The sequence below is a fragment of the Miniopterus schreibersii genome, assembly GCF_964146895.1.
Source record: "Miniopterus schreibersii genome assembly, chromosome: 12".
Taxonomy (NCBI): Eukaryota; Metazoa; Chordata; class Mammalia; order Chiroptera; family Miniopteridae; genus Miniopterus; species Miniopterus schreibersii.
Genome location: NC_138112.1, coordinates 64,958,826 through 64,985,683, shown reverse-complemented (window position 1 = coordinate 64,985,683; position 26,858 = coordinate 64,958,826). Strand labels below are relative to the sequence as shown.

The 26,858-nt window shown below is 42.9% G+C and overlaps 1 protein-coding gene across 1 annotated transcript; it reads right to left on the bottom strand.

Annotated features, from left to right (window-relative positions):
• Positions 1 to 366: 366 nt before the first annotated feature.
• LOC308565583 (fatty acid desaturase 2-like protein FADS2B) lies at positions 367 to 25,741 on the bottom strand (the record flags this gene model as incomplete). Its single annotated transcript, XM_081154898.1, is given in 16 exon segments — positions 367 to 418; positions 1,867 to 1,992; positions 3,218 to 3,297; positions 5,109 to 5,205; positions 6,177 to 6,274; positions 6,470 to 6,546; positions 9,492 to 9,552; positions 12,128 to 12,253; positions 14,781 to 14,882; positions 16,410 to 16,607; positions 19,340 to 19,408; positions 19,412 to 19,450; positions 25,355 to 25,374; positions 25,377 to 25,532; positions 25,535 to 25,612; positions 25,615 to 25,741. Coding segments are annotated over 16 exon segments (1,506 nt in total).
• Between the last annotated feature and the right edge of the window lie 1,117 nt (positions 25,742 to 26,858).

Sequence of the window (26,858 nt, the reverse complement as noted above, 5' to 3'; positions counted from 1 at the left end):
CCTGGGCCAACTTCTTCCTGTGTCCACGTCGTCAGTGAGACATTTACGCGGCTCCTGCACTTCTGCCCAGTCACTGAGATCATTTCACTAAGGTCCGTTGGTAGGACTAAGTTCAAGATCCTTTTGAAAAAATAATAACGTTGGGCTCCCCTTCCCATTTGTCACCTTGTCAAAGCCATCTCTGCGTCCCCCCTGCTTCTTATTGGTAGAGGAAACCTTCAGGGAAGGGGTCCCCGTGCGTCCTTGGGGTTCACGCACCTGGAACACTGGGACATGCCAACGTCGCCCACAGGGAAGCAGGAAGACAGCGCACATTCCCCAGCCCCCGGAGAGGCGACGACGGGCACATCGGCCCGGCGCCCCGCTTCATGTCTTGTAGCACACGTCCGCCCAGAGGGCTGAGGATCTCCTCAGTGACCTGTGGGAGGAGTGAACAAAACCATCAGGAGGTGACCCCTAAGGTAGGAGTTGCTACTCCATGGGACATTTGCTCTTTACTTGGTTCAGGGCCATGTTGTGATTTCCAGAGATATGTGAAAAATATCTCTCTGTGTTGTCCAGTGGAGGGAGTCAAATACACTGAGGTGTTTTTTTTTTAGCAGGTGAGACCTCCTTTCCTTGATGGAGGAGATAGAATTTTTCTTTCATTTATTCTCTTCTGTATTCCAGACCATCACCTACTCTTTTCTCTAGTCTTTGGTTTTAAGCTCCTCTGAGATTCTACAAGAGAAAGCGTGCAACTGTACACCAACCCCTCTGATAGCTACCTACCCATCCTATTTTATAATGTGAAAGATACTTTTCTAGTCTCTGGGGGGACAGCAATGAATAGGAGAGAGGTGGGTCCTGTCCACGTGGAGTTCCTGGTCTACTGGGAGATACATATTGAAGAATTTGTGACCTAATATGTTATTTAGTCATGATTGTGATAAAGGTCACGAGTGAAGAGAGTCAGGTGCTGCAAGAGCATGTGACTTAGTCATGGGGGTTGGGGAAGACTGGGAGGAAGAAGCATTTGGGATGAGCCTTGGAGAGTGAATGGGAAAGGGCAGACGGTGGGTTGGAAGAACATTCTAGGCAGAAGAAAGGTGGCAAAGGAAATGAAATAGCAAGGGGCGGGTGGTTATGTAACAGATGAAGGGAGGGCAGATGTCTGGAGGGCAGAAGGAGGAGAAGGTGAGTGGTAGAGTCTGAGACCTGAGCACGAGGCAGGGGTCAGATCAGAACAGGCCTGGCCTTGTTGGCTTCATTCAAGATACTATCGTGTTTTTGCTTGTTTTTTTTCCCCCCCAATCCTAAAAGGAAAAGAAAGTTATTATACCCAGATCACTGGCTGTTAGTCTGACCAGCACAATGCTCTCTAGGGAACTGTGAATGCTTTGGGATGGGTATGAATTTTCAGTTCCCACAAGCCTCGCCATTCTGGGTCAGCTACCCCTGGGGTCAGTCTACGGGAGATCAGTCACCCCTGCCCAGTTCACACAGTTATGTCCCACTGGACCCTGCAAGCATCTTAGTTTGCAACCTGGACCAGATGATTTGAGAGTCCCTCCCACCACTGGAGTTGTCAAGCATGCAAAGGCTCTGTAGGGGACACAAGGACAAGCAATACATAGCCCTGGTTTTAAGAAGCTTGAAATTTGGTAGGACAGCAAGGCATTTTCACTAAGAAGGACCTAGAAGGCAGGGAGTAAATGGTAAGAAAGATGATCACTGCTGTTGTTGATGCTGTTCATGTCCATGCTGCGCATGCAGGAGCTGCTTCAGAAATGGTTCTTGGGTGAAGGAGTCGCAACCCAGTGAATAGTCTGGGGATCAGCAGTGAAGAAAAATGAGAGCTGTGAGTGGAGGAGACTCTGTTATTACCTGGCAATATCCCTGAACGCCTTCAACATGGGCTTGTTCACACACTGCAGTCCATGCTTGGCACACAAGGACCTCACCAGAGGTGCCACCTTGTGGTAATTATGGCGAGGCATGGTGGGGGACAGACTAGGGAAACGGAAAGGGGGGATATAAAACTTAGACCTTCAGAGCAGCCGGAAAGAGTTTTCTTTCCCCATTACTAAACAAAATTATATCAGCAACGCAGATCCAACTGTAACTTTGCCCAATACTTCTGGCCCAGGAAGTTAAAAAACTCTGGCTAAACATTCCTATCTCTAAACCTTCTGTGAGCACTGCGGTTGGCAATGTTTGGGAAGAGCTAAGAAAATAAATATTAGCTCCATCAAAAATGTTTATATTTGGCCAGCTCAAAATAAAGTATGGAGTTTTCTATCATTCTGAACCATCTAGAGAGCTGGAGACAGCCACCCTCCATCTCTGCCTCTCGGCCTGTGCCTCTATCCATCTAACTCCTGCGTCGTGAATAGATGAGTTTCAGTAAGCTCTAGTCATGGCATATGGGGAAAATCCCAGAACAGGAATAAAAAGTGAGGAAAGATGGGTTTTTATCCAACTTTAATTTATCAGCCAGATGACTTTCTTGGGTTTTTACCTCCTCTTTGATAAAATATAAATAATAATTATAATAATATAATTATTATAATAATTGTCTTGTTTTGCTGGGATTTTAAAGACCTAACATGAAAGAAAGGGTAAGAAAATCCTATAAATAGGTATGAGATCTCTTTCCTTCTCTGACTATCATAGAAATGGCTCAGACAAAGAGGATGTGGAAAGTCTCTCCCCTGAGTATTCTGGGGAGATGAACTCCCAAAGGATTACCATTTACTCTTCCTTTGGGGCATGTCCGCCTAACTGATACCATTTGGAAGTGGCAGCAGAGACTGGATTTTATTGTTGATTATTTTGTAACCTCAGCTCTAAAGATATAGATACAGATAAGCGTTTAAATTAAATTACAATTAAGTTTCAACTCAACGTGGTTACCCAGGTGGCATGATTTTTCTTGGGTTTTGCCAACAAACCAAATGCAAAGAAAACAATCAACAGTTTCTAAATCCATGGGAATCTGGAAGCTAAATCGCTGGTATTTTCCCAAGACTTCACTCTATTTACTCACAGTTGTTATACGGCCTTCTTTTCTTTTCTTCCTTCCTTACCCTGATGTTAGTGGAAAGACAGCAGCCTTCGAGAATTCTGGTTCGTTTTTTCCCTCTGAGCTCCCAAGGCCATGGCCCTGCTCTGGACTGCCCGGGGGCTGTTATCAGTCAGAGCCCATGCCCCGATCAGGACCTTCTCTGTCACTCACTGATGCTCGATTTGCAAGTTCAGGTGCCCAGTGAACCAGTCGTTGAAAAAGGACTGTTCAACATTACAGGTTGCCAAAACCTGCAAAGAAAAAGTTTACATTAGCTGTCAATAAGCTCAAGGGCCAAGCAGAGAAAATGTTTAGTTGTGTTTTTTTCCCCCCAGTCCATCATTCAACAAGTGCTCATTGAGTCCCTCTTTTGTATAAGAAACCTTGAGGAATAAGAAAGGTAGATGGTCCCAGGTAAATAGCTCGCAATTTAAAACAGCAATAAGACATTTTGCTAAGAAGTATATATACAAGGCACTAGCTAGGAAGCAGTGTATAGAATTTGAGGGGGCTTAGTCACTGTCAGCCCTTGGCTACAGAAGACTGAGGGGTCACCAATGAGGACCGTGGCAGGTGGGTGTGAGTGTAGGACTGTGGGAGAGGTGGTAGGGGTTAGAACACCGCTTCCACAGGGTGGACTCGAAGGCCTGCTCAGTGGGGAGGAAGGCACTCAAGGATTTTAACCAAGGGTTCTGTGCGTAGAAACAGAAGTGCATTCGATGTAAGTACTTCCCTTTGTAATTGAATGTATTTTATTTTATGCATTGAAAAGTATTATCCTGAGGAGTTTGTAGGCTTCTCCAGACAGTGTAGAGTAAGATCCCTTGTGAATGTTATTTTATTCAAGGCCTTTCTAAGGTTTAATTCCAGTTGGGGTTGTTGCCATTTTGCATATTACTTTCGTGGTTGTCCTATGTCAGTGTTTCTCAAGGTGTTCTTCAGAAAAACTTGGGGCTCCCCCGGACTTTTTCCAGGGGATCTTCAAGGTCAAAAGTATTTCTGTGATACTTCTAAGACATTTTCCACCTTTTCATTCTCATTCTCTTATGTTTGTACAGTGGATTTTCCCAGGGCTACTTACATGGGGTGGCACCATCATTCTCATGCTAGTATGTATTGGTTTGATTCTTATATTAATTAATAATAAGTTAATTAATTCAAAAACATTTTTAAGTGTCTCTGTTTTAATTTCAACTACAGTAAATATCCATGAATATAAATAACCTACATAAACACAAGTTCTTTCAGGTTCTCAGTAACTTTTAAGAGTGTCAAGGGGTTCTGTGACCAAAAAATATGAGAACCACTACTTGATGCCCTATGGAGGGTTCACTGAACTTGGAAATGAGCTTGGAGAAGGAATTAGAATTGTGACTGTATTCTCCAGTCAATCCTGGAACAGCAGGTGGAAGGCTGAGGAGGCTGAGCTGATCAAAACTCCGAATCATTCACAGATGCTTGGAGAGCATGTCATGTCTCCTCACCAAGCCTCTCTACAAAGAAATGAGGTGCATTCAAGTGTCTTTCTGGGTGTCAAATTCATTGTGTAATTCTAGGAAGGCTGTGTCATGTGGGTCAGCAAAACTTTTATGTAAAGTGCGAAGCAGCACATATTGTAATTCTCTGTCACAGCTACTTAATTCTGCTGTTGTAACCTGAAAGCATTCATAGATAATATAAAAAAATATATGAACATGGTTGTGGTCTAAGAAAACTTTATTTACAGAAATAGGCAATGGGTCAGATTTGGCCCTTGAACTGTATTACTGACCCTTGGTTTAAAGCAAAGGCTGTGAAGTCAAACTGCCTGGGTTTAAAGCCTGCTGTACCACTTATCAACTGTGTGATCTTCTGCAAGTTACTCAGCTTCCTTGTGCCTCAGTTTTATCATCTGTAATGTGGGAATAATCATAGCACCTGCCTCATGTAGTTATGTGCAAAGCAGCTGACAGTGCCTGGTCTCTGGCAAGCACTGGGTAAGAATGAATTCTTCTTATAGGAGGTAACCAGACTCTAAACCAGTACGCTCTGAAGGATCCTCTCCCAGGAACGTCATTATTACCTGAGTACTGACCCAGTCTCTGTTCTCCTCTACGCTCATCTTCATGGATACGTGGCTCATCTGTGAAACAAATGCAATCCAGGGACTTTCCAGAAACCTTTTGGAGAACAAAAGGAGAAATTGATGACTCCTTGAGGTGTCACAGTTCCAGTCACTGGGCTTATGTATTGGAGGAAGTTCAAGGGACTCCAAGGTACCAGTAACATAGTGGTCATTTATTTTCCTCTTTGGAGGCCTTTATATCTAGAAATGACACATGAAGCATTTGGTCACTGACCTATCTTGCTGCCTCATGTGCAGAAGCAGTGCCCTGGTTTGCTGTGGCATTGGTGGAAGGTTCAAAAGAGACCTAGGTGACTTCAGGGCATGTGCACAGTGATTGACAGCCTGGGCTTTGTCGTCAGGTTCTGTTTTGGCACTGCCACTGGACCTTACCAGCTCTATAGCCTTGGGCAAGTGATTCGATCTCTGAGCTTCAGCTGCCTTAGCAGCAAATGAAGATGCTGTCTACATTGTAGGATTGTAGGAGAACTACGTCAAGCAAGGTAACATGCGTCAGGACTTTAGCAAAGTGCCTAATGCATGTTAGCTCTCCTTACCCTTATTATGATGTCGGATTTAGAATAATAAAGTGAAATAACGAGGGGGAGATAAATTGGGAAGTTGAAGAAGGCTATTTAATGGGAAGTCATTTTAGTTTCTGGAAAATCTCTAGTCATATAATAACTTGAAAAAATTTCATCTCTTCTATTATCTTGGGCAAGGATTATGATGTTCAATTGGATTTCAGTTTAAAAAGAGGTGAGGATGAGGTGATATACTGCAATTGGGAATTAAACAAGTGAGGGGGGGAAAGAGAAGATCGGGCAAAGTTTTTTTCTAAGGAGCTCTTCTTACTCAACTATTTCAACTTAATAAATTTTTTTTTTTACATTTTCTTGGAAATGTCTCGATTATAGAGAATGGGGCATGGTGTCATAATCTTATGTTAATCACAAATAGATTCGATAAGGAAGGTATGAGGACTATCTAGGTTACAGTAACAAGAGGACATTCTTGCTTTCTTACTTGACCAAAGTAATGAGCAGTATGGTTCCAAAGATTCCATAGAAAGGGCCGAATGTGAGGAAGTAGCGGATGTAAAAACTGCTGACCCAGGCAATTTCCTGCAGAGAGAAGTGCTTGAAAGTTAGATGCCCTGAACACAACTTCATTTTCCCTTCATTGGGCTAGGGTCCCTTCACATACGGGGCAAGTCCTATGTCTCATTATTCAAAGGAGCTCTGTCTGGAAGGGCCCAAGCATTTTCATTTCCCATTTTCTACTTGATTTAGCTTCAGAGAATGAGTGGAACTACTCACCCCCCAATACCTTCTGAAGTACATCAATTGCGTGGATTGCAGGGTGAGATACACAGGTATAAGGAGTGGAAGCCCAATTGAAAAACACACAACAATAACAGAGATGGTGAATAAATGAATGTGTCCTCAGTGCAAGTCAGCAGGGTCAACACGCCACCTGCAATGTTGCCTCTGAGAAGGGCAGCAAGCTTGAGATCCAAAGCTGGGACTTCTGAGTCTCTGATGCTGAGCCAGGAATTTGGTTCAATCTCCCTCAAAGAGACTAGGGTAGCTTTCAAGATGTGAGTCATTCTTGATGGAGGCACCCTAAAAGAGCTTCTGCTGCGAGCTTTTAAGTTATCTCAAGGTCTGTGGAAACCTTCCATCCTTCGGTCTTTAGGATTAGGCCCTGTCACAATATGCCAAGGCATATTCTTTTATGGCCAGAGAATTATTTACCTGCTTCTCCCCCAGGGTCAGTGCGGCTAGAGCATAAACGAATCTCATGGAGACCCTTTAGGTTTTGACAAATTCTCTCCTTGACCACACTTTAGTCAGTTCTTCTGATCCCTCTTCTAGATTAGGCTTTGTGCTGGCCTGAAAATTCTCAAACTCTGCAAACTCTCAGCACAAATGATTTCATCCATCCCATATACTAAGAAACTTGAACAAACACTAGCATAGTTTCTAACAGCTCAGGGCCACATCCCTGGGATGACCTTAGAGCATTTATGTTAGAAATCTTACAATTGTAAATGCTTTCTCTGTCCCTCTGAGATGTATCTTTTATGACAATGAAATGTCTTCCTTAAGGACCTGAGAATCATCCATTTGAAATATGATCTTGAAGAAGGTGAGGGCCGTCTCCTAGCCTCTGTGGGAGGGTAGGAGCTCAATTTCCATATGCACCGGTTAGCAGGCACAGATGGCCTAAGCAGATTGACCAGTTTCCCCTCCCCTCAGCATCTTTCAGTAATTTCCTTTAGCATGCACCAAGTTTAAAAAGTGCCCACTTTTTGTTCCAGCAGAGTTGAGCTCAGTTTATACTGAAGCAGTAGCCTGAATAAACTCTGTCTTGCCATCCTGAAAAAATGTCCAGCTCTGTTTCTCTTTGACAGTTTGAGCAGGACTCATTTATACCTGAGATGCTGAGAGCGCATTTGAAGGGAAAGGACACAATGAAACAGCCCCTGTGGGCAGTGTGGCTTGTGACGGGGGGATTCTGCAGTGAGCCCATGCCATTCATTCATTCTTCATAAGCTAAGGGTGTATTGCTGCATGAAAGATGGGAGGAGAGTTCGGAAAAGAAACTCTTATGTGAGCACACATCTAGGTAGGTTGGGGACCAGCTACCTTTCAAAATGGGGCACCAATGTCCTCATTCCTCTTTTCGGTTGTGCAAGAGAAGGAGCAGGTGACTCCCATAGACGGGCTGCAGTGGAATGAAATCCCTATCCCTCCAAAAACTGGCCCACAGACCATCTGGTCGGGCATGTTACAGATAACCACTGGCAGCCAGCATTTGGGCATATCAGGTAATCTGCAACAGAGTTTCTCAGCCTTGGCCCTGTTGGAATTTTGGGCCAGATAACTCTTTGCTGTTAGGGGCTGCCCTGTGTATTGTAGGATGTTTAACAGCATCACTAGCTTATACCTCCTGGATCCAGTAATCCCTCTCCCTCTGTGATGATAACCAAAAATATCTCTTGACATTGTCAAATGTCCCATTGGGAGTAACATTGCTCCTGGGTGAGAACCACTGATCTACAGGAAATGTTTGGAACCTTCCCTGATTTTGGTTTATTTTCCAAATGTTTTAGATGAACATATTTTGTGGTTCCATGAAACCATTTTTTTTTGGTGAGCGATCATGGGTTTGATTTTGGTTAAGAGCAAAGCATTTTGCTTCTGATGTTTTTTATTAGTACTATGATTATGTAGCTATCCTATTTTCTTTTAAGCCCGGACCCACATCCCACATTTGCACCCATTATCTATTATCTATCTATCTATCTATCTATCTATCTATCTATCTATCTATCTATCTATCTATCATCTATCTATCTATCTATCATCTATTTATATCTATCGTCTATCTATCTATCTATCTATCTATCTATCTATCTATCTATCTATCTATCTATCTATCATCTATCTATCTATCTATCATCTATTTATATCTATCGTCTATCTATCATCTATCTATCTATCTATCTATCTATCATCTATTTATATCTATCGTCTATCTATCATCTATCTATCTATCTATCTATCTATCATCTATCTATCTATCTATCTATCTATCTATCTATCTATCTATCTATCTATCTATCATCTATCATCTATCTATCTATCATCTATCTATCTATCTATCTATCATCTATCTATCTATCTATCATCATCTATCTATATCTATCGTCTATCTATCATCTATCTATCTATCTATCTATCTATCTATCTATCTATCTATCATCTATCATCTATCTATCATCATCTATCATCTATCGCCTATTTATCTATCATCATCTATCTCTGTTTACCAAAGTATCTTCTACAACTGTATGTAAGCCATGGAAACAGCCAGCTTTCTCCTGCACAGGGCTCTATAGGTGCCTTTTATTCCTGGGCCTCTACTTTTTCTGGCACCATAGTCTCCATGCTTTGGCATCCTTTGCTGCCTCTTTCCTCCTTACCCAAATGCCACTATTCTTTTCTTCTTGTAGGTGCTTAGTCTTTCCACAATTAGAGTCCCAGACGCAAGACCCCTTGATTGGCATCCTGTCTTCAGTCTTTCTTGGAGCATCTCCTTCCCTGCCCAATACCCAGAGCAATGATATGCCTATTAAAAATTCCTGTTTGCTTCTCCGGTTTCCTCTGCAGTCTCCTCTCCAGTAAGTCTGAAAGAAGACATGCTGCTTTTCTCAGTAATGAGACAACATGGGCTGTCCTTTCCATGAGAGGATCCCAGCCCTGTCCCCTGACTTGACTACCTCTTACTTCAAGGAAACAAGACGGTAAAGAACGTGGCTCTGAGGAGACTTACAGGCATAGAAGTACAGGTGCTGCTTTTCATAGTCAATGTATTTGATTTTCGTCTTGCCATACTGCATGGAGAAAGAACGAGGCTTCAGTAAGAGACAACACCTCTGGCCACTGCACTCAAGGACACCTGTGGGCTCGTGTGTCTAAAATCTCTACAGAAAGAGCCATCTGACCAGAGTTCATGCTTGTAGAACCTGAGGCACTGGAAGAAGCAGGACTAGAATGGGAGGAAAATGGTGGCATCTTTTTGCTCTAATTAAATATGAGCAATTCTTTCATGCCTGGTTATTTCACTTGACCACGGGCATTGTGATCATTTTTATTTATTATTATTACTATAGAAGCCATTCTGAGGCTTTTTGTCCTTATACAGAGTGGAGTGGGGACTGAAAAGGCACATTTCTGATGAGTTTTTCTAGCTCTTCTTTAACTATGCTGTTTACAATTCTGCTTGAAGCTCAGTCTCCATCTATATCCATTCATTCAACAGATATTTATTGAATGATCATGTAATAAAAAAGATACAGTCATGGCCCCTCCTATCTGTCCCATCTTTCCTCATTTGTGTTCTGACCATGGATCTCATTCTGTAATTTTCTACTTGTAAAGCACAGTGATATTACATATAATCTCAGTACTTGAAATTTGATTCATTTCCTAGGGGTCTCCTTCATTAGTTTAATCTGTTCTCAGTGCATAAAGACAGAAAATACCTTGAGAAGAGGCATATAAGTAATGGTTTTATCTCCAATAACAAGCAGACATTCAATAAATGTTTAATTGAAGGAAGGAATGAATGAATGGTAATTCACATCCCACTCTATATTTTTGCTGTATATCCGCTCAGTTATACTATGGGCAGTGTCTGACTCTTGCTTTCCCCATTCTTTTAATACTTTCCGACCTACATATAGAGACCTACATATACTCTCCTATTTGGAGAGTAGGTTTGATCCTTTCTTCTCATATTGTCATAAATAAAAAGAAATATAAAGGTGATGATGTAATAATAGCTATTTGCAGTTACTCTCAAGCTTCTAAATATTAAGTGGTGGGAAAATGGAAAAGGAAGTGCCTGAAAAATGCTTGGGAGTCAGCCAACTCAGGGGAAAGGCTGGTTTTGAATATCTCTCCGAAGGAGGACTCTTAAGTCTTCCAGGTACACAGGACCTGGCACATAGATTTAATTAATGCTTGTTGCAAGAATGAATGTTTGAAGAAAGTGATAGAAATATTGGCAATAAAATGAGAGAAAGCAAGTAATCAGGACTCATCAGAACTGTTTCTGATGCAAAACAACTGAATTTTAGAGTTCAAATAATTTTAAGTAATATTTTGTGCAGTAGCTTTGAAACTATGTTATATAGATCCCTAAGGTTCTAGGCATATGTCCCAAGAGCATCTGTGAAACTTGGAGAGGTGGCCTCCATCATTTGTGAAGCTCTAAAGAAGGCCCTTCTTGAGAAGGTCAAGCTGTTTCCTGAACTTCAGTGAGAAAAATCTCCCTTTGTCAGGGAGGATAATTAGAGAAATCAAATGTCACAATTTTAGTGATGAGCATGGAATTCACAAACATCAGAGAGGTCCAATTTGTTTGTGGAGACATGGTCAAAAGCAACTGATTCACCATCACAAATTTTGTTTTTCAAAATCTAGCCAAGAGAATTTGTGTCCTAATTCAGATGAGGAAAAAGGTGAATCTCCCAAAGCTGGGAAAATCTATTTGCAAAAAGTTGCACAATTTTTGGTTTATGTACCACAAGGCCCAGGCAGCAACTGACAAAACGACATTCTTATTTTCATAAAATGCCTAAAAGCTCCTAGAAGAAGATAGCAGCTTCTTCCTAAGTACCTGACTCCCAGGATACATGTCCTTAGACCTCCTCTGTTGAACAAAGACTTCCCCTTAAGAAGCTTGGTGATTGTCCTTTACATGATAAATTTGAGATTAAAAAAAAAAAATCAACAACTGAGAAATTCTGGAGTTGATTTACCCCTTCCTTTTTCTATCTTTTAAGAAGTACAAATTAGAGGTGGGATCTCTAAGTGTCTTAAAACACATTTGGGCTGTGGTTCATGTACATGAACCTAAATGAACATGAACTGAAAATGACAGCATTCTTTCTTCTAACTGAGCTAGAATTAGTTGAAATAACGAGAGATTTAGGTGTTTGTGCTTTAGTGCTTACTGAATGTACTGATCTGTTGTCCCTGAGTGAATGTCTCCACATCCTTGGAGAGCCTTTGCCCACCTCAAGTCACCTAGTTTTACTATATAACATTAGCATGTGTTGCTTCAGAGCTAGTGACAGGAACTGGGCAGGGATCTGCTCGTTACCAGGCTTGCTCAAGCTGAGTGATACGGGTTATATTTCTTACACTGGGAGGTTGTACTGAATAACTTTTAAGGACATGCACTCCACATCTCTTTCTAATTTTACAACTTCAGGTTCAGTTATTTCAAGTCTATATCCTGGACTTAAAAAGAGAGATGTTCTCAGGACATGCCATGTGTGAAGCTGGAAGCTCCAGCTTGATCTTTCCAAGACCGGGCGGTAGGCCTTTCTAAGAACCTCTTCCAGAAGCTTCTAGGAACCACTCCTAGGAACTTCTGGTGGTCAGGATTCCTAAACGTACCTTGATAGGTTGCAAATCTCCAACTAGGAAAAGTGGGCCCACATCAATATCTGGGTCTTTTGGGTAAATGTTTGGTTTTATGTGATGTTGGAAGTGTCGGAAATTCCACCATTGTCTTGACACGCCCTAAGGAAAAGAGAGGGCTCATTAGTGGGGGTGAGATTTCTCTTTTGAAATATCCTTCAGGATTAGAGTTTTCTGCATGCGTCTCCAAAGTCAAAACAAGGCATTTGAGCTTCTCAAACTTGCCCCCACTGCTGGGTCACGGAATGATTCAGGGGCCCTCAAAGCCTAGGAACAAGTGTTTATCTGAGTCAGGAACATAAATTCAGGCTCAGGCCCCTCCTGATAGTGAAAAATCATAAGAACCTGGTGAAATGAAATAGTTTTCCATCTTTTTTGATTCTCATTTAAAAATATTCTAGAGGTAGGTGAGGCAGAGAGTAATTTTCCTATTTAAAAAAAAAAAGAAGAAAGAAACCTCAGCTCTAAGACTTTAATTAGCTGCGGGGGAAAAATGGCCTCAGGCATCCTCCTTCAACAAATATTTCAAAGAATCATAGATGTGAAGTGATCTCCCCGGGGAGCGTGGCTCAGGTTATTGCGTGTCCAGACTTCAATGCCCCCATATAAAAATAAATGAGAGTAAAACTATTTTAGCTGTGTCATGCTCGAATCATCCCTGCATTTGAAATGTGACCAAATTGAGATGGACTGTAGGTATATAATACGTACTGCATTTTGAAGATTCAGAATGAAAAAAAAGGAATAAAAGTATCCTAATAATTTTTATACTGATAACCTGTTGAAATGATATTTTAATATGTAGGGTAATAAAGTTATCTTTTAAAATGTGGCTATTAGAAAATTTAAAATGACTTCTGGCATTTTAACATGACTTTCATATTTCTTTTGCACTGTGTTAGTCTGCACGCTATATGTCTATGATGGTTTTGCTTCAAAAATCTTTGTTAGAGCTGCCTTCCCATAGCCTTCACTGCAGTTTTCTCTTAGCAACCCGAGCCCTCAGTCCATCAGGAGCAGTCTTCTCGTCTCACTTCTAATATCCCCTAATGTCTTTCCAGTGTGATCTCTCTCTCTCCTGGCCAGCTCTCTCTCCTGAATCTCGTGCTTGAGTGAGGGATCATTTTCCAAACATTTCTTTTGGATGTCTTATGATATCTCAAATTCAACATAGAATCATCAGTTTCTATCTCCCCTTTTGGGGCTCCAAGGACTCTGCATTGCTATCAAATTGCACACTCCCCGCTCACTCTTACAATTGTGTATTCACTCATTTATTCTGCCATTCATTATTTACTTTGAAGTTTGACCCATGTGTTAGATACTGAGCTAGGCAGTATTTGGAGTATAAAGATAGACACGATAAAATGGGATTCCCACACTTATGAAACATATAATTTAATAAGAGCAGTAGATAAGCAATGGTTCTCTTTTTCAATTAAATCCTCTGATAGCCAATACCTTGGCCTCTTCTACTGGCTTACTATACCCTTCGGCCAATGACTATCTATGGAAATTGGTAATATGAGACACAGGGTTTGATTCACGAAGGTCAGAGAGCATCTGTTCAAGGTCTTGGAACTTAGAACAGTGGTCAGAGTGGTTATGGGTGTGATCTAAAGCAGGTGGCTCCTCCCTGACTCCTCTGTCTGGAAGCCACAATTTCTGGAGACAAGGGAGAGAGTGATTCATAGGGAAGTAAGGATTATTAATTATGTCCAAAACAGGCAGCTCTGCACCCAGTCCCATACAGGAACTACCCTAAGTCATTCCTCACTTCCACCTTATTTCCTTTCTTAGGACAGTATCCAGGCTTTGGACTGAAACCATCCTGAATCCAAAGCCTTGCTACTAGGTTTGCGCCACTGGCCAGTCTCATTTGTCACATGGGTGAAGTTACTGGAATGATTACAGGAAAAAACATGCTTGACACTCTTTCCCCCAAAATGGTTTAGGATGTAATCATAGAAACAACATAGGCCAGATTTTCAAGGAAGGTCTTAATTTCAACTATTCTGTTTCTTTATCTCTATAATAACACTTGACTCATAGCTTACAAAGTATGCATACTGGGGGGAAGGGTAAAAATGTGCTACAGGGAGTCCATTTTGGTTTTCATATTGTAAAGAAGTCCAAAATGTATGCAAACATTTTGTAGTTTATTTTCAGAAGTGCTCTTTTCTTATGTGAGCACTGCAAAGACCAGAATGTATATATTTTTGCACAGCTAGTGGATGAAAATTCCAAAGAATCTCAATATCTGCCAGTATCTGTGCCTTTTCCAGGTGTGGGGAGAAGGTAAATTAATGTGAAATCAAGTTTTGAAATTTAAAATTGTCATAGATGTACAGGTAGGGATGTTTGCTGTTTATAGGATAATTTCCTTTGTCGCCTTCCTCCCGCCCACCTTTCCTCCCCACAGGTAACTGTCTCTCCTGCACATAGTTGAAGCCTATATTAATTTTTTATCATGAATCACATAGTATCTACATTGTTAGCATATGTACATTTCTTTGTGGGGTGTGCACAAACATTTTTTTACTGATGTGAGTGCACAAGCACACTGGGAAACCACTGCCTTAGGGAATGGCCTTTGAGGATCCCATGGCACTCCCTGAACATCTTGTACCTTGAGATGACACACCACAAATTTGTGCATCAGGCGGTTCCACTTGGACTTCTTAAATATGGAAAGATGGCTTGTATCATGCTGCAAAAATAAACTCTGCGCCTAGAAGAGACGAAGTTGTCAGAGGAACTGGGAAGGGAAGGAGAAATGCACAAAGGAGCCCACTCGTTGATTCAGGAGACGCCCTGAGAACAGTGGGAGATTTCAGCCGACCCCAAGCCAAGCGCACGTCCCACTTCCCACACTGTGTCCTTTCCCTCCGCTGTACCACTGCAGGGGGCTCTCTCAGCCTGGGCGCCCCCTTTGCCCTGCCAGCATCTTCCAACGTGGAGTGGAAAGAGCATGGCCTTTGGAGTCAGGAAGACCTGAGTTCTAAACTGTTCTTTACTGCTTTTGAGCTGCAAGACTCTTGGCCAGTTATCAGCAGCCCTGAACCTCACCTTTCACCTGATAAGCAGGGGTGATACCGCTTCATTCTCCGCCTCTTGTGCGATGTAAATACGTGTAAAGCTCCCAGCTTGTGCTAAGCACCAGCCAAATGTTTGCTTCCTTTCTTGCTTCCAAAGTTGCTTTTCAAAGAATAGTGCAAGTTGGCTCTCAATGAAAAGGTTAGCATCAAAAAGTTCTGGCCCTAGTTGGTCTGGCTCAGTGGATAGAGGGTCGGCCTGTGGACTGAAGGATCCTGGGTTTGACCCCCAGCCCTGATTGGGGCGGGTTCAGGAGGCATCCAATCGATGTCTCTCTCTCACATCAATGTTTTTCTCTCTCTGTCTCTCCCTCCCTCCCTTCTACTCTCTCTGAAAAGCAATGGAAAAATATCCTTGAGTAAGGATTAAAAAAAAAATTTGAGAATTAACATTGATGTTAATTCTCCATTAAGCCTTCCCCAATTGTCTCATTCAGAATTAAATGCCTCTTTCTGCCCCAGAGGCACACACTTGTCCCTTTCCTTAGCATCAATGCCATTCTGTCACGTAACATGTTTAGATATTTGAGTGACAGTATCGGTCACTGGATGACCCATTCCCGAGGGCAGGCACTGGGCGCTTTTCCCTTTGTGTCCACAACACAGTGTTGTGCTCATAGGAGACTGTGTTCGGAGACTCATACTTCATTCCTCAAAGATTTATCAAGTCCCCACGCCAGGCGCTGGTTGTCATTTACGCTGCGATTCCTACATTCTTATTCTCATATAAGGTGTATTCTCTGCCTTGCAGAGCTCATGGTCTAATTCACTGATAAGTGCTGGCTGGCTAGTGAATGGACGATAAAGATGAATGTTACGTGGCTGAGAACAGAAGTTCATTACTGAGCTTTTGTGGACAAAGTCAGGCAGAGTAGCAACTGTCCTAAATTAAATATTTATATTATGCCAGTCACCACGCTAGGCGTTCTACACATTAACTTGTTTAGTCCTGCTCAGAATATAGTTTTATAAAAAAATTGTTTTCCCCATTTTACAGGCAAGAGAACTTGGGCCCAGCAAGGTCGGATAATCTGCTGGTGCCAGACACCGAAGCGAAGGCTGCCAGGAGGGATCAAGCAGCAGCTGACACCAACCTGAAGAGGGAAGAAGACTTTCTGAGGCTCCTTCCAAAGCCACTGCCCGCGCTCAGGGCGCCTGCTTACCCGAGAAACCGAGAGGAGAACGGAGATGCATATTGTAACCGGCCAGCCATTGCCAAAATGCCACACCATTAGCCAAGCCAGGGCTTCCAGAACCAAGATCTGGGCGAGGTGAAGGAAGAAGAAACCCAGGTTGGCTTTGAACATGTTCATAGCCTCTAACGTCTTCCGCAGCTCCTGGAAATCTTCCACCAGCTGGGCCTGTGGAATATTCAAGGGAGAAATTAGTTCTTTCAGGAGAAAGGGAACACAAGAGATCATAATGAATAATCTGTTTTATTAACTTACTAACACCTTAATTTTACAAATAGACATTTATTTAATATCATTAAATTTAATAGGGAGGAATTAAAAACAAAACAACAATGAACAAACAAAACCTTTGAAAAATATTAGGATAATTTTTTTCTCTAGAGAAGAGAAAGGGGAGTAGTGATTTGTCAATTGTCCTCACACTGTTAGGGAACTGAGAGGGGAGGTGGTGGTCAGTAAAGATATGCAGAAGTCTAACAGTTGCCTTTTAAGCCATCAGTATTATTTCAGGTGTTGACTGATTTCTGGTTATGCTTTGGGAAACTTTGTTGTCTATATGGATCTATGTTACCATAGATGCTGGCACAGTTTACAAAGTGATTTCTGTATTGTCAGTTGTTTATATGTACAAAGCGCTGGTTCACAGAAGATAATGAACACAAACAAATATAGGTCATTTAGATGAGCTCAGTGGATATATTTCCTGTGAGCTGCCAATGGATCCCTAGAAACAAGACAGGGTGGCTGGTGGCATTAGAGTGTCTGCTGGTTGAGGGGGTCCTGGTTCTGTGCACATGTACTGGGCATGTGTGCATGTATGTGTATGCACAATGCTAGCCTTGGTTTGCAAACTTCTCATATCACAGTGGAGCATCAGCGCAAGGTCTGGGCAGAAATATCTCTTAGCTTAATGACTCTAATGGGTTGAAACCAGGACCGCTGAGAAAGTGAGCAGAGTATAAGAAAGAGAACAGGATTGTTCAGATGTAAGAAAGGAGAGAAATTTGAAATAAAAAAAGAGCTATGAACCTAATTCTAGAAGTCAAAAATTTCATTTAAAATTCACTGATGCAACTTTTAAAGTTTCCACTGCCTGGGAAAAGTCCGGATGGGTTCATTTATCAAGTCCTCATCAAGCCTGGAATTCGGAGTCCGTAGATACTTTTAGGAGGTCATCTCTAGAGGGCCTCAGAGCCTGGTCATGTTTTCCAACATATTTATTGTACAGAGACAGGGTCACCAAAGCCCAGAATAATACCTGGTCTGAAACCATCAGCAAGTCAGTGATGGATGCTGGACTTAAACTTAAGCTTCCTGACACTCAGTTTTGTGCTCAAACACTAATTGTCTACATACATATCTGGCTAAATATAAGATAATCATTCATTGTCTAAAAGAGTGTTGATCTCTGGGGGTAGCCATAAATTTTCTTTAATTTTATATCCATCTGTATATACATATATACCTTCACATAGATGTACTATAGAAAATTTATGGCAGATTATTACCTCCAGAGACCAACACTCTTTTACAAAATGAATGCTGATAGCTCTTAGCCATTAGTGGGATGTTCCTTTCCTTAGAGAATATTTTTAGGAAAAACAATTAAGCTTAGCATCATCTTCCATTTTTAACCTAGGGCATCCTGCCCTAAATGATGTTGAGTTCAGGATAATGGTAGCATCTAAAATTTATTGAGCATTTACTGTGTTCCAGACACTGGTCTGAGCATTTCAATGCCTTTAACTTTTTCAATAATCTCCCAATAACTCTTAGGACTTTGGTACTATTGTTGTTGCTATTTTACAGGGAGAGCAGCTGAGCTGCAGAGAGGTTTGGTAACTGGCCTAAACCTGGGCAACTTGTGGCAGGGCTGGGTTGTGAGTCCAAGCCATCCACCCTCGGAGCCCACCCTTCTGAACACAGTACCTTGCGGGATGCACGTGAACCTTAAAGGTGAGCTTAAGTGTTTGTCTCAGGTCTGCACATAACCAGTTCTGTATCCCCAGATTTCCCCTGGCCTTCTGTGAGTTTGCTTCCTCATTTCTTAAAGGGGAAATATAATCCTTATTCTATCTGCCTCACCGTGATAGATGGATCAGCACTTCGTACAAATTATTTGCAAAGAATGGTACAAATGTAAGCTGTTTTGAAAACAACAAATTGCAAAAAAATGAAATGAAATGCTTAATATTAGCTGAAAACCCTTAAGCTTTATGTAAAACCATCCTGGTGAATTTTTAGTCTTATAGAGACCCCATCCTTTGGAAGACAGTGTTCAGGTAGTCAAGGTACTAGAGAAAGAAAGAGTGATGTCCTTCCTTGGGAACACCTAAGGGATAGGGGTCAGAAAGGAGTGATCTGGAGTCCTAGTTCTTCAACACACCAGCTCTGGGGCTTTCAGAAAGGAATTTCTTTTCCCTGGACTCTAATTTCCCCAAATGTCAAAAGGGCTGTAGTTAGAATATACTCACATCTTTGATTCAACAGCCAACTATGGAGTGCACATGAGTCCTAAGGACACAGGGATAAGCCACAGAGATATGATTTCTTCTCTCATGGAACTTAGTTTATCAGGGGGCATAGACATACACATTACACTAATAATTACAAGCAGTCACTGAAAACAATTATAAGTCCCTGGCATGAAGTAGGTGTTTAGAGACATGGAATTACTGTTTGGTGTAGGGCCAAACACTCCGTTCCTTTGTTTCACAGAGGTTTCATTGTTCTGAGCGGGGGGATGGCATTGTTTGGAAATATGTGGCACCCACTTATTCATGCTACTGTGGGCCCGCCCAGGCCTGAAGGCTAGGTGCGCACAGAGAATGATAAGTTCACCTGAAATGTACCTTGGCCCCTTACTTCCACATATTCTTGAGTCCTGAGACCTCACTCACATTTTTGTTTCTCTCCTGGCTGGGCTCTCCCTGGGCAAGCTCTCCTATGAGCAGTGGCTTAAGGTACAGTCACACAGTGTCAAGATCCACGTGCATGGCTCTGAAGATATCCTGTGAACCAGAGACAGCTGTTAGAGGCTTAGAAGAGACATACTGATCCGCAGGATAGTCCCCTTCCTGACCTCACCCTGTGCCCATCTTGGGAACCAGCACACTCTCTGCTGTAGAGAATTTGCTTTCAACTTCTGGTTGATGCTTCAAGTTGACTGAGCAGAATTACCATTGGAAATCATCTGTGAAAGCTGGGGATCCACCTACTGAATGCACTGATTCACTAGGCAAGTCCAATGCAGCCAGGCTGTCCCCAAGCATTGGAAGAGACCTCTATTTTATTGAGAACTAGAAAAAATAGTGGCTTGAGTTTATGGGTCATGATAAATCTTTCAAGTTCAACATCATGCTTGTGGAAGTGGCTTACACTATCTAAGGAATGCAGCAACCAAGACTGGTGTTGCAGATCATGTCTCCCATCAAAGTCTGCCTCTGGGTTCTTAGCCAAGGACCAGGAGAATGAGGTTCTTGAATTAAGTTATTTTAAAAAATAAAATAAAAATGCAGTAGATGATGGTTGCTTAAGACAAATGTGGAAGAGAGTGTGGGAGCGCAGCCCTTGAGCTCTGGGTTGTCTAGACTAGCATGCTCTTGGCTAAATTTGTCACTGTTCCTAAAAAACACTGAGGCAGTGTCTGCAGGGGCTTGTGACAGCCAGGCAGAGAATCCAGTTGATTAACTCTACTTTTCCATCTCGGGTCTCACGCTAAGCAGACATTCCGAGTGGCTATGAGAAGCGGCAGTGGTTCCTATAGCTTGCTTATATTTGGAAGTGAGAGGTATTCCCTTCCTTTGGGGATTTAAACAGTGTTTGGGAAAGGGGGATTTTCTAAGAAGAAGATGCTGGACTTTCTGCTACTATGGCTTTGGGGATGGGAGTGATTAAAAATGAAATAAAACCAAGGTTGCAACTTGAATACATGGAAACCATACACATTACTCTGAGTTCTGGTGTTGCATAGAACTGATTAAGCAGACCCTGAAGCAGCCTTCCCACATGTAAGTCCTGCCTTTGCCACTTACTAGCTGTGTAGTTGTGGGCAAGACTCTTGACCTGGCTACGCTTCTCTTTTCACTAACATGGAGGTGGTGATAATAGCTGCTCAATTCATAAAGTTACTATAAGGACTAAGTGAACTCATTAAGATCTGATTGGCAGATAGTAAATTCTCGATATACATTAGCTATCTTTCTTATATGTATACCTCTAGTGATACGAGCTTACTATCTTCTCTGCAAGAGAGCAATTCAGATATTTTATTCCTGTGCTCCAATGCCTAATGTGGTGTGAGCTCTGATTTATTTAGTGAATATAATAAATTCACCATCTTTAAATTGTAAAGCAACTTTAGATATAGGCATGAACTACCTGTGTACCTACTTATAAGAAGGTGCTTATATAATCAATAAGGTTAATTGGAAAGGTGCAATGTTGACTCGTCGGACCTCCTTCCCCTAGATTCAATGATGTAGAAAGAGATTTGTATCTGCTAGGACCAGTCCAGACTCAACTATCCATTCTGCCTCTGCACACCGCCTCTAACCCCCTTAGAAAATGCCGAACTGTATGCTTTCAAAGGTGTATTTTAATTGTCACATTCGATGATTCTGAAACTTAGTTCCCCTGACCAGGAAGAGAGTCATTCAGTGTAAGAAGGTGAGTCAAGTCACTCAGGATGATCCATACTGAAAAAATCATGTTCTGCTTGTTGTTTGGGAGCAGATTAAGATGGAAAGCAGCCTTTCTGATTGATCAAGATCCGAGTATAAAGGAAAGGTAGGCCACTGCAACTTCATCTTAGTCTGAGCAGTCACCCAGCATCCTGGAACAGCGAGCTGGCATCAGATTCCTCTGGGTTCATTGTTTCTCCTGATCCCCAGCAAGGTTCTCCAGTCAGTACTGTGGCGACGGACACAGGAGACCCACACAGTGTTCCAGAACAGTAGGCGTTGCTCTGCTCTGTGGAGCTTTTTCACTGTGCTGATGGGCAGAACAAGGAAAAAGTGTAGCTCATCTTAGAATCTTTGATTTAGGAGAATTTCCTAATAGAGACTGAATGCTAGTCAGTTGTGAAATTCTCTCTTGAAAGACCTGCAGAAATGAGTTCTGTGACCAACATTCTTGGGCAAGTATGTCCCCGCTGAAGGAAGGAGAGGGCATAAAGTGAGGAGGGGGAGGGATACAGCCAACACTGTTGAGTGTATCCTATGTACAAGGTGCTCTATGGGCCAACTCATAATCATCACCTTAGTTCTGTGAGGCTCCATTGCTTGTATTGCAAGGCAAAGACGCCGTGTCTCAGAGGAGCAACACCAGATTGTCTGGGGAGGTGCTAAAATCAGTATGTATCCGCTGAGCAGAGGGTAATGGTGAGTCCCCACCTCGGGCTGTAATCATGTGAGTCACTTTGCCTCTGGTTTCAACCTCCCTCCCTCGGCTTAGCTCTCATCATCCCCTTCATACATCATGTTATTCATTGGACCTCTCCCCATTCAATAAACATTTCGTGCCTCTCCGTGGTGCTGGAGCTTTGCACATACCGTTCCCTTTGCCTTGATGGCCGCCTTTCATTTACTCTACACAAAAGTTCTTCTTTACCCTTCAAGATCCAGATGAAATACTGCCTCCCCTAGCCCACCCAGGAAAGTTATTCATGATCTCCTCTGGGCTCCTATGACACTTTGTTCCTAGAACTCCTCAAATTATGTTGTAAGCCCTCTATGTCTTTACCTCTTCTCTAGTGGCCTTTGAGTTTTTTGAAGGCAGGGACCCTGTGCTATTGATTACACTATACATACCATCCATCGGTATGCTTGGAGTATGGCATGAGATCATGGATGCTGAATGAAAACAGGAAAGGACGAATGAATAAATGAATATAGGGTTTTTCTAAGAAGGAGAAAGTTGGGATAATCAAAGTGTTGAACTCAGAGGTCTTAAGCACCACTGTCTCCTCCTTGCCCTCAGCATCTCTCATGTTCTGATCTTTCTGCTGCATTAGCCTCTCTCATTTTCATCTGTTAGCCTTTTGATGTTCTTCTCAACCATCATCTCTATTCCTTAATCTATTCACAAATTTATATCATAGCTTAGCTCAAACTGATTATTTTCAAAACAGTATCAACACAGAAAAAATGTCATTTTCACAACTAGCTTGGAAATCCTGATAGTTTTTTGCCAGATTTCCATAAGTCAGTTCAGAGTCCTTCATCTTGTTTACTTATGCAGTCATTCATCAAGTATTATAAATTACATCTCCTAGATATCCTTGGCACCCACCCCTCTTCTTTATTCCTATTGTCAATGCACTGTTCAGGTCTCTAAACGTCCCCTGGATTTAGGTACCCTCATTCACCTTTGATGAGGAGAATAAGGGTTTGGAGAAGAGTCACTGTTTAAATAGGAAAAGTCCCCCCCCCCCCCACAGGTGCAGCCATGGGTCCAGGGCGCACAAAGAGACCGTATTTGGGTCCACTTTTCCCTTTCAGGGTATAAGCTGCAAAGACCTCTGAAGCTGAGGAGTGAGTCTGGACGTCAAGTCGTCTGACTTTGTTCTGCCCCCTTCCCCAGAGAGCGTGGTGCCCTCCGCCACGTTCCCTCTGTTCCCGATCAGATGGCACCAAATACGATCAGGACCTCTAAGCTGGTAGTAAACAAAGTACGAATCACACCTCTGCGGTTAGATGGGAATGTCACCCGCGCTTTGCAGATGGCCGAGAGGAAGCTCACAGCATTCCGATGACTTTCCCGGGTTCATATGACGGACCCCAAAGCCCAGGCTCTCCCCGCTCCGAGTAGCCATGGACTGTGGTTGTCGGAATTTCCTGGCATCCTCCCGTCTTCTCGAGCCACCTTTCCTTGGACAATATTTTCTCTGAACATTTTTTGGATTTACTTTCCTAACGTCTAAGGTCCGTGACTGACCACTCTCAGGATTTTCATTCTCGGGAGATGAATGAATATTCTCAGGATATGCGTGGATATTTTCCTCTAGGGTTCTGATGGTTTCTGCTTTATTAATCAGTTCTCCTTGTTGGCTAGAACTGAATCAGAATCATGGTCTTTTCCTAACTTCGGGGAGGTAAAAACTATCGGCAAATTACAGATGTATCACCCGAGCTACCTCAAGCTTACAGTCTATCCATGATTTTCTCTGAGCTCGTTCTATGACTTTTGTGTTAGAAAAGCATCATCCATATTTTCTCTGAGTTGTGGGAATGAGGGGATGGGCTAGGTGGGAATCCGTAGTATTTTTTTCATTTTATTTTTGTTACCCTCTCCTGCTATTCTTGTACACACTTTTCCCACCTCGCTTCTTCTACCCTCAGCTCTTTGGATTCCTACCCAGCATCTACCTTCCCGACACACAGGATACTCTGGCCCCTTGCTACAAGCACAGCTCATTTTCTCAAGAAAAGGTTGAACTTAGTTTAAAACAATATTATGTCTGATGGAAGTGGTGGGAAGTAGCAAGGTATGTTCAGAAATGTTTTCACCTGACTGCAGAATCCAGATTGGAAGCTGCTAGAGGAAGAGCGTGATTTGAGAAGGGAGATGAGAAATTGAGGAAAAAAGGTGTTGAAAGTACCAAAAGACAAAATCGTGCTTAACCGAAAACTTGCCAGACGCTTGCATATTTTGTTATTATTAACACCATTTATAGAGTGATTCTTAGTTAAACAACGTTTTCAACTCTATACTTTAAAACCAGCTGGAGAACTTATATACTAAACTGTGAAACCAGCAAGGCAACAAAGAAGTAAGAAAAAAACACCTGGGTTCCAATTTCTGCTCCACATGTTAATTTTCTGATTTTGGGTTAGTTAGACCCTTTTGCTCTCATTTCTTCATCTGTATAATGTGAACTATAAAATTCCTGATTGGTATAAAACAACCTCTTATAGAATACTTTAAAAGGGCTTCCTAAATGCATTTAAGGGTTCGAGTAACCTTCCTATCAAATGTTAAATGGAAATTTTATCTGTAAGGACTCAGCTACGAAGGGCTTTATGGTCAAAAACCTACGTGATTTCAAAATTGGGCAGCATCACTTGCTGGCTGTGTGCATTGTTTGTCTCTCTGAACCTCCCCTTTCTCATCTGTGATACGGAGATTACCTTCCTCGTGGTGAGGTTTAAGTGAGGTGATGCATTTGAATGTTTCTAGGGTGTTCTAGGCACCCAGTTACACTATTTTTTTTTTCTTTGCTGTTTTGGTGGGGGAGGGTGCAGAGGGGAAGCCATGAGGAGAAGTGGAAAGACTGGAAGTGAAGAAAGATAAGGGTTTTGAATCTGAGCTCTGCTGTCGGGTGACCTTGGGCCAGGCAGTTATCCTCTCTGATTTTAATTCCTTCTTCTGTAAGAGTGGGTCGTATCACCTGTATGAGCCTGAACGAGCTGCAGGATGCAAAAGAGCTCTGCAAAGTCTAAGAGCCTATGGAAGTTTAGGCTTTCACCATTGTTATTAACAACATTTCGATGCTTAACAAATGAATCACTGGCTTTCTTTTAAACACTCCAAATAGAAAAGTCTGAGAAATTTATACTTGGGTGTGTATATATAAAAATATATATATATATATTTCCCCCCGATTTTATTTACCTATTTGTAACTTTCTTCTTACAAAACAGTGACTCCACTTCAAAACAAAACACCAAGAACAAGAGGGAACCCAGGATCCACAAACAGTATCCACTCTCAGCATATAAGCTCATCCCAAACAGACCTTGAGGCTTAAGCTGCTTCCAAATGCTTGCTGGCCAGGAATCCCAAACACTTGGTCAGGGAGGGGATGAGCCATTGTGGAGCCTGGGCACATACTCGACATGCTTTTGGGGAGAGAGCCAAGGTGCCAGCCGCCCCGCAGCTGGCACAGAGGGAGGGCAGAGCCTGGCCTTCCTTACCGCCGCATCCTCCCCGCACAGTGGTTGAGGACCCGGGGCCCACCTGGGTGCTGGGGGGCCCAGTCAGTCACGTTGTAGACCTTGCGGTTGATCACCAGCCACTGGGCGGCCTCCTGGTTGTGTCTCCGGATCTCCTGCCAGCTGTAGGTGCTGAGGCTCTGCCCGGGCCCCCGCCCCACCCGCCCGCTGCCTGCTTTGGGGAGACCTCTGCTGTCCCCGGTGCTGCTGCTCTGTGGCTTGCCTGCTGCTGCTCCCCTGGGGACGCTGGCTCGGTCCTGCAGGGCTTCCTTCGCCCGCACGCTTTTCTCCAGTCTTCATCCTCTCGGAACCCCTGGGCTTCCTGGGCTGACTCCTGACCCTTCCAACCCTCACCTCTGACTGGAACATAAACTAACCCTTTCCCCCCTTTATTCCATTTTGAGCACAGACACTTCTTTTTAGCCTAGTTTTCTCTTCCTAAACCTGAGGGTGGGCACAACCCCAGCCTCTCACTTCTGTCTGTCCTGAAGCTTTTCCGCCCTGATGGAGGCTGGACCACCTTTCTCCGCTCTCTTCTCCTGTCCTTGCCCACTGGTCTCTTAGCAGCACCCTTCACCACTGAGTCCTTAAGTAAAGAGTTGTGGCCAATGACAGTCCTGCACCACCCCACGGGGGAGCGGCCAGGCTCTGTCAGGTCACTTCCCTGCTCTGCGTGGACGTGTCCTGGGTTCCCAGCTGCCTGACGTGCCTGTGGCTATTTTGCAACTACTAATCTGCACTGCTTAATCCCTTTACCCTTTTCACCCAGCTCCCCGACCTCCCTCCCCTGACAACTATCCAGTCTGTTCTCTGTATCTATGAGTCTGTCTCTATTTTGTTTGTTTGTTTATTTTGTTCAATAGATTCCACATAGAAGTGAGATCATATGGTACTTCTCTTTCTCTAACTGGCTTATTTCACTTAGCACAGTACCCTCTGTTTTCTTTAATATATATATATATATATATATATATATATATATATATATATATATACTTAAAAATATATCTTTATTGATCCCAGGGAGAGGAAGGGAGAGGGAGAGAGAGAGATAGAAACATCAATGATGAGTCATTGATCGGCTGCCTCCTGCACGCCCCCGACTGGGGATTGAGCCCGCAACCCGGGCCTGTGCCCTGACCGGGAATCGAACCCCGATCGCCTGGATCCTAGGTCGATGCTCAGCCCCTAATCCATGCAGGCCGGGCCCTCTGTTTTCTTAAAGGAAGTAGGAAGCCAGTCAAATGGGGAAAAGAGATAAGCGGGTATCAGTTCAGTAACTGAAGTAGTGCAAATAGCATCGAAGTGCAAACCACAGACTGAAGAGGCGGGCAGAGTTTTCCTCCTCACACTGTCACGGACGTGGCCCCCTGAACCGTCTCCCGCCCCTTGGAGCCTTGTCTCGTCCCCAGGCTCCTTGTCTCCTTTTAAATCAATGCGTGACCACTCTCCAGCTCTGCACTGTCATAAACCAACACAAGGGGTC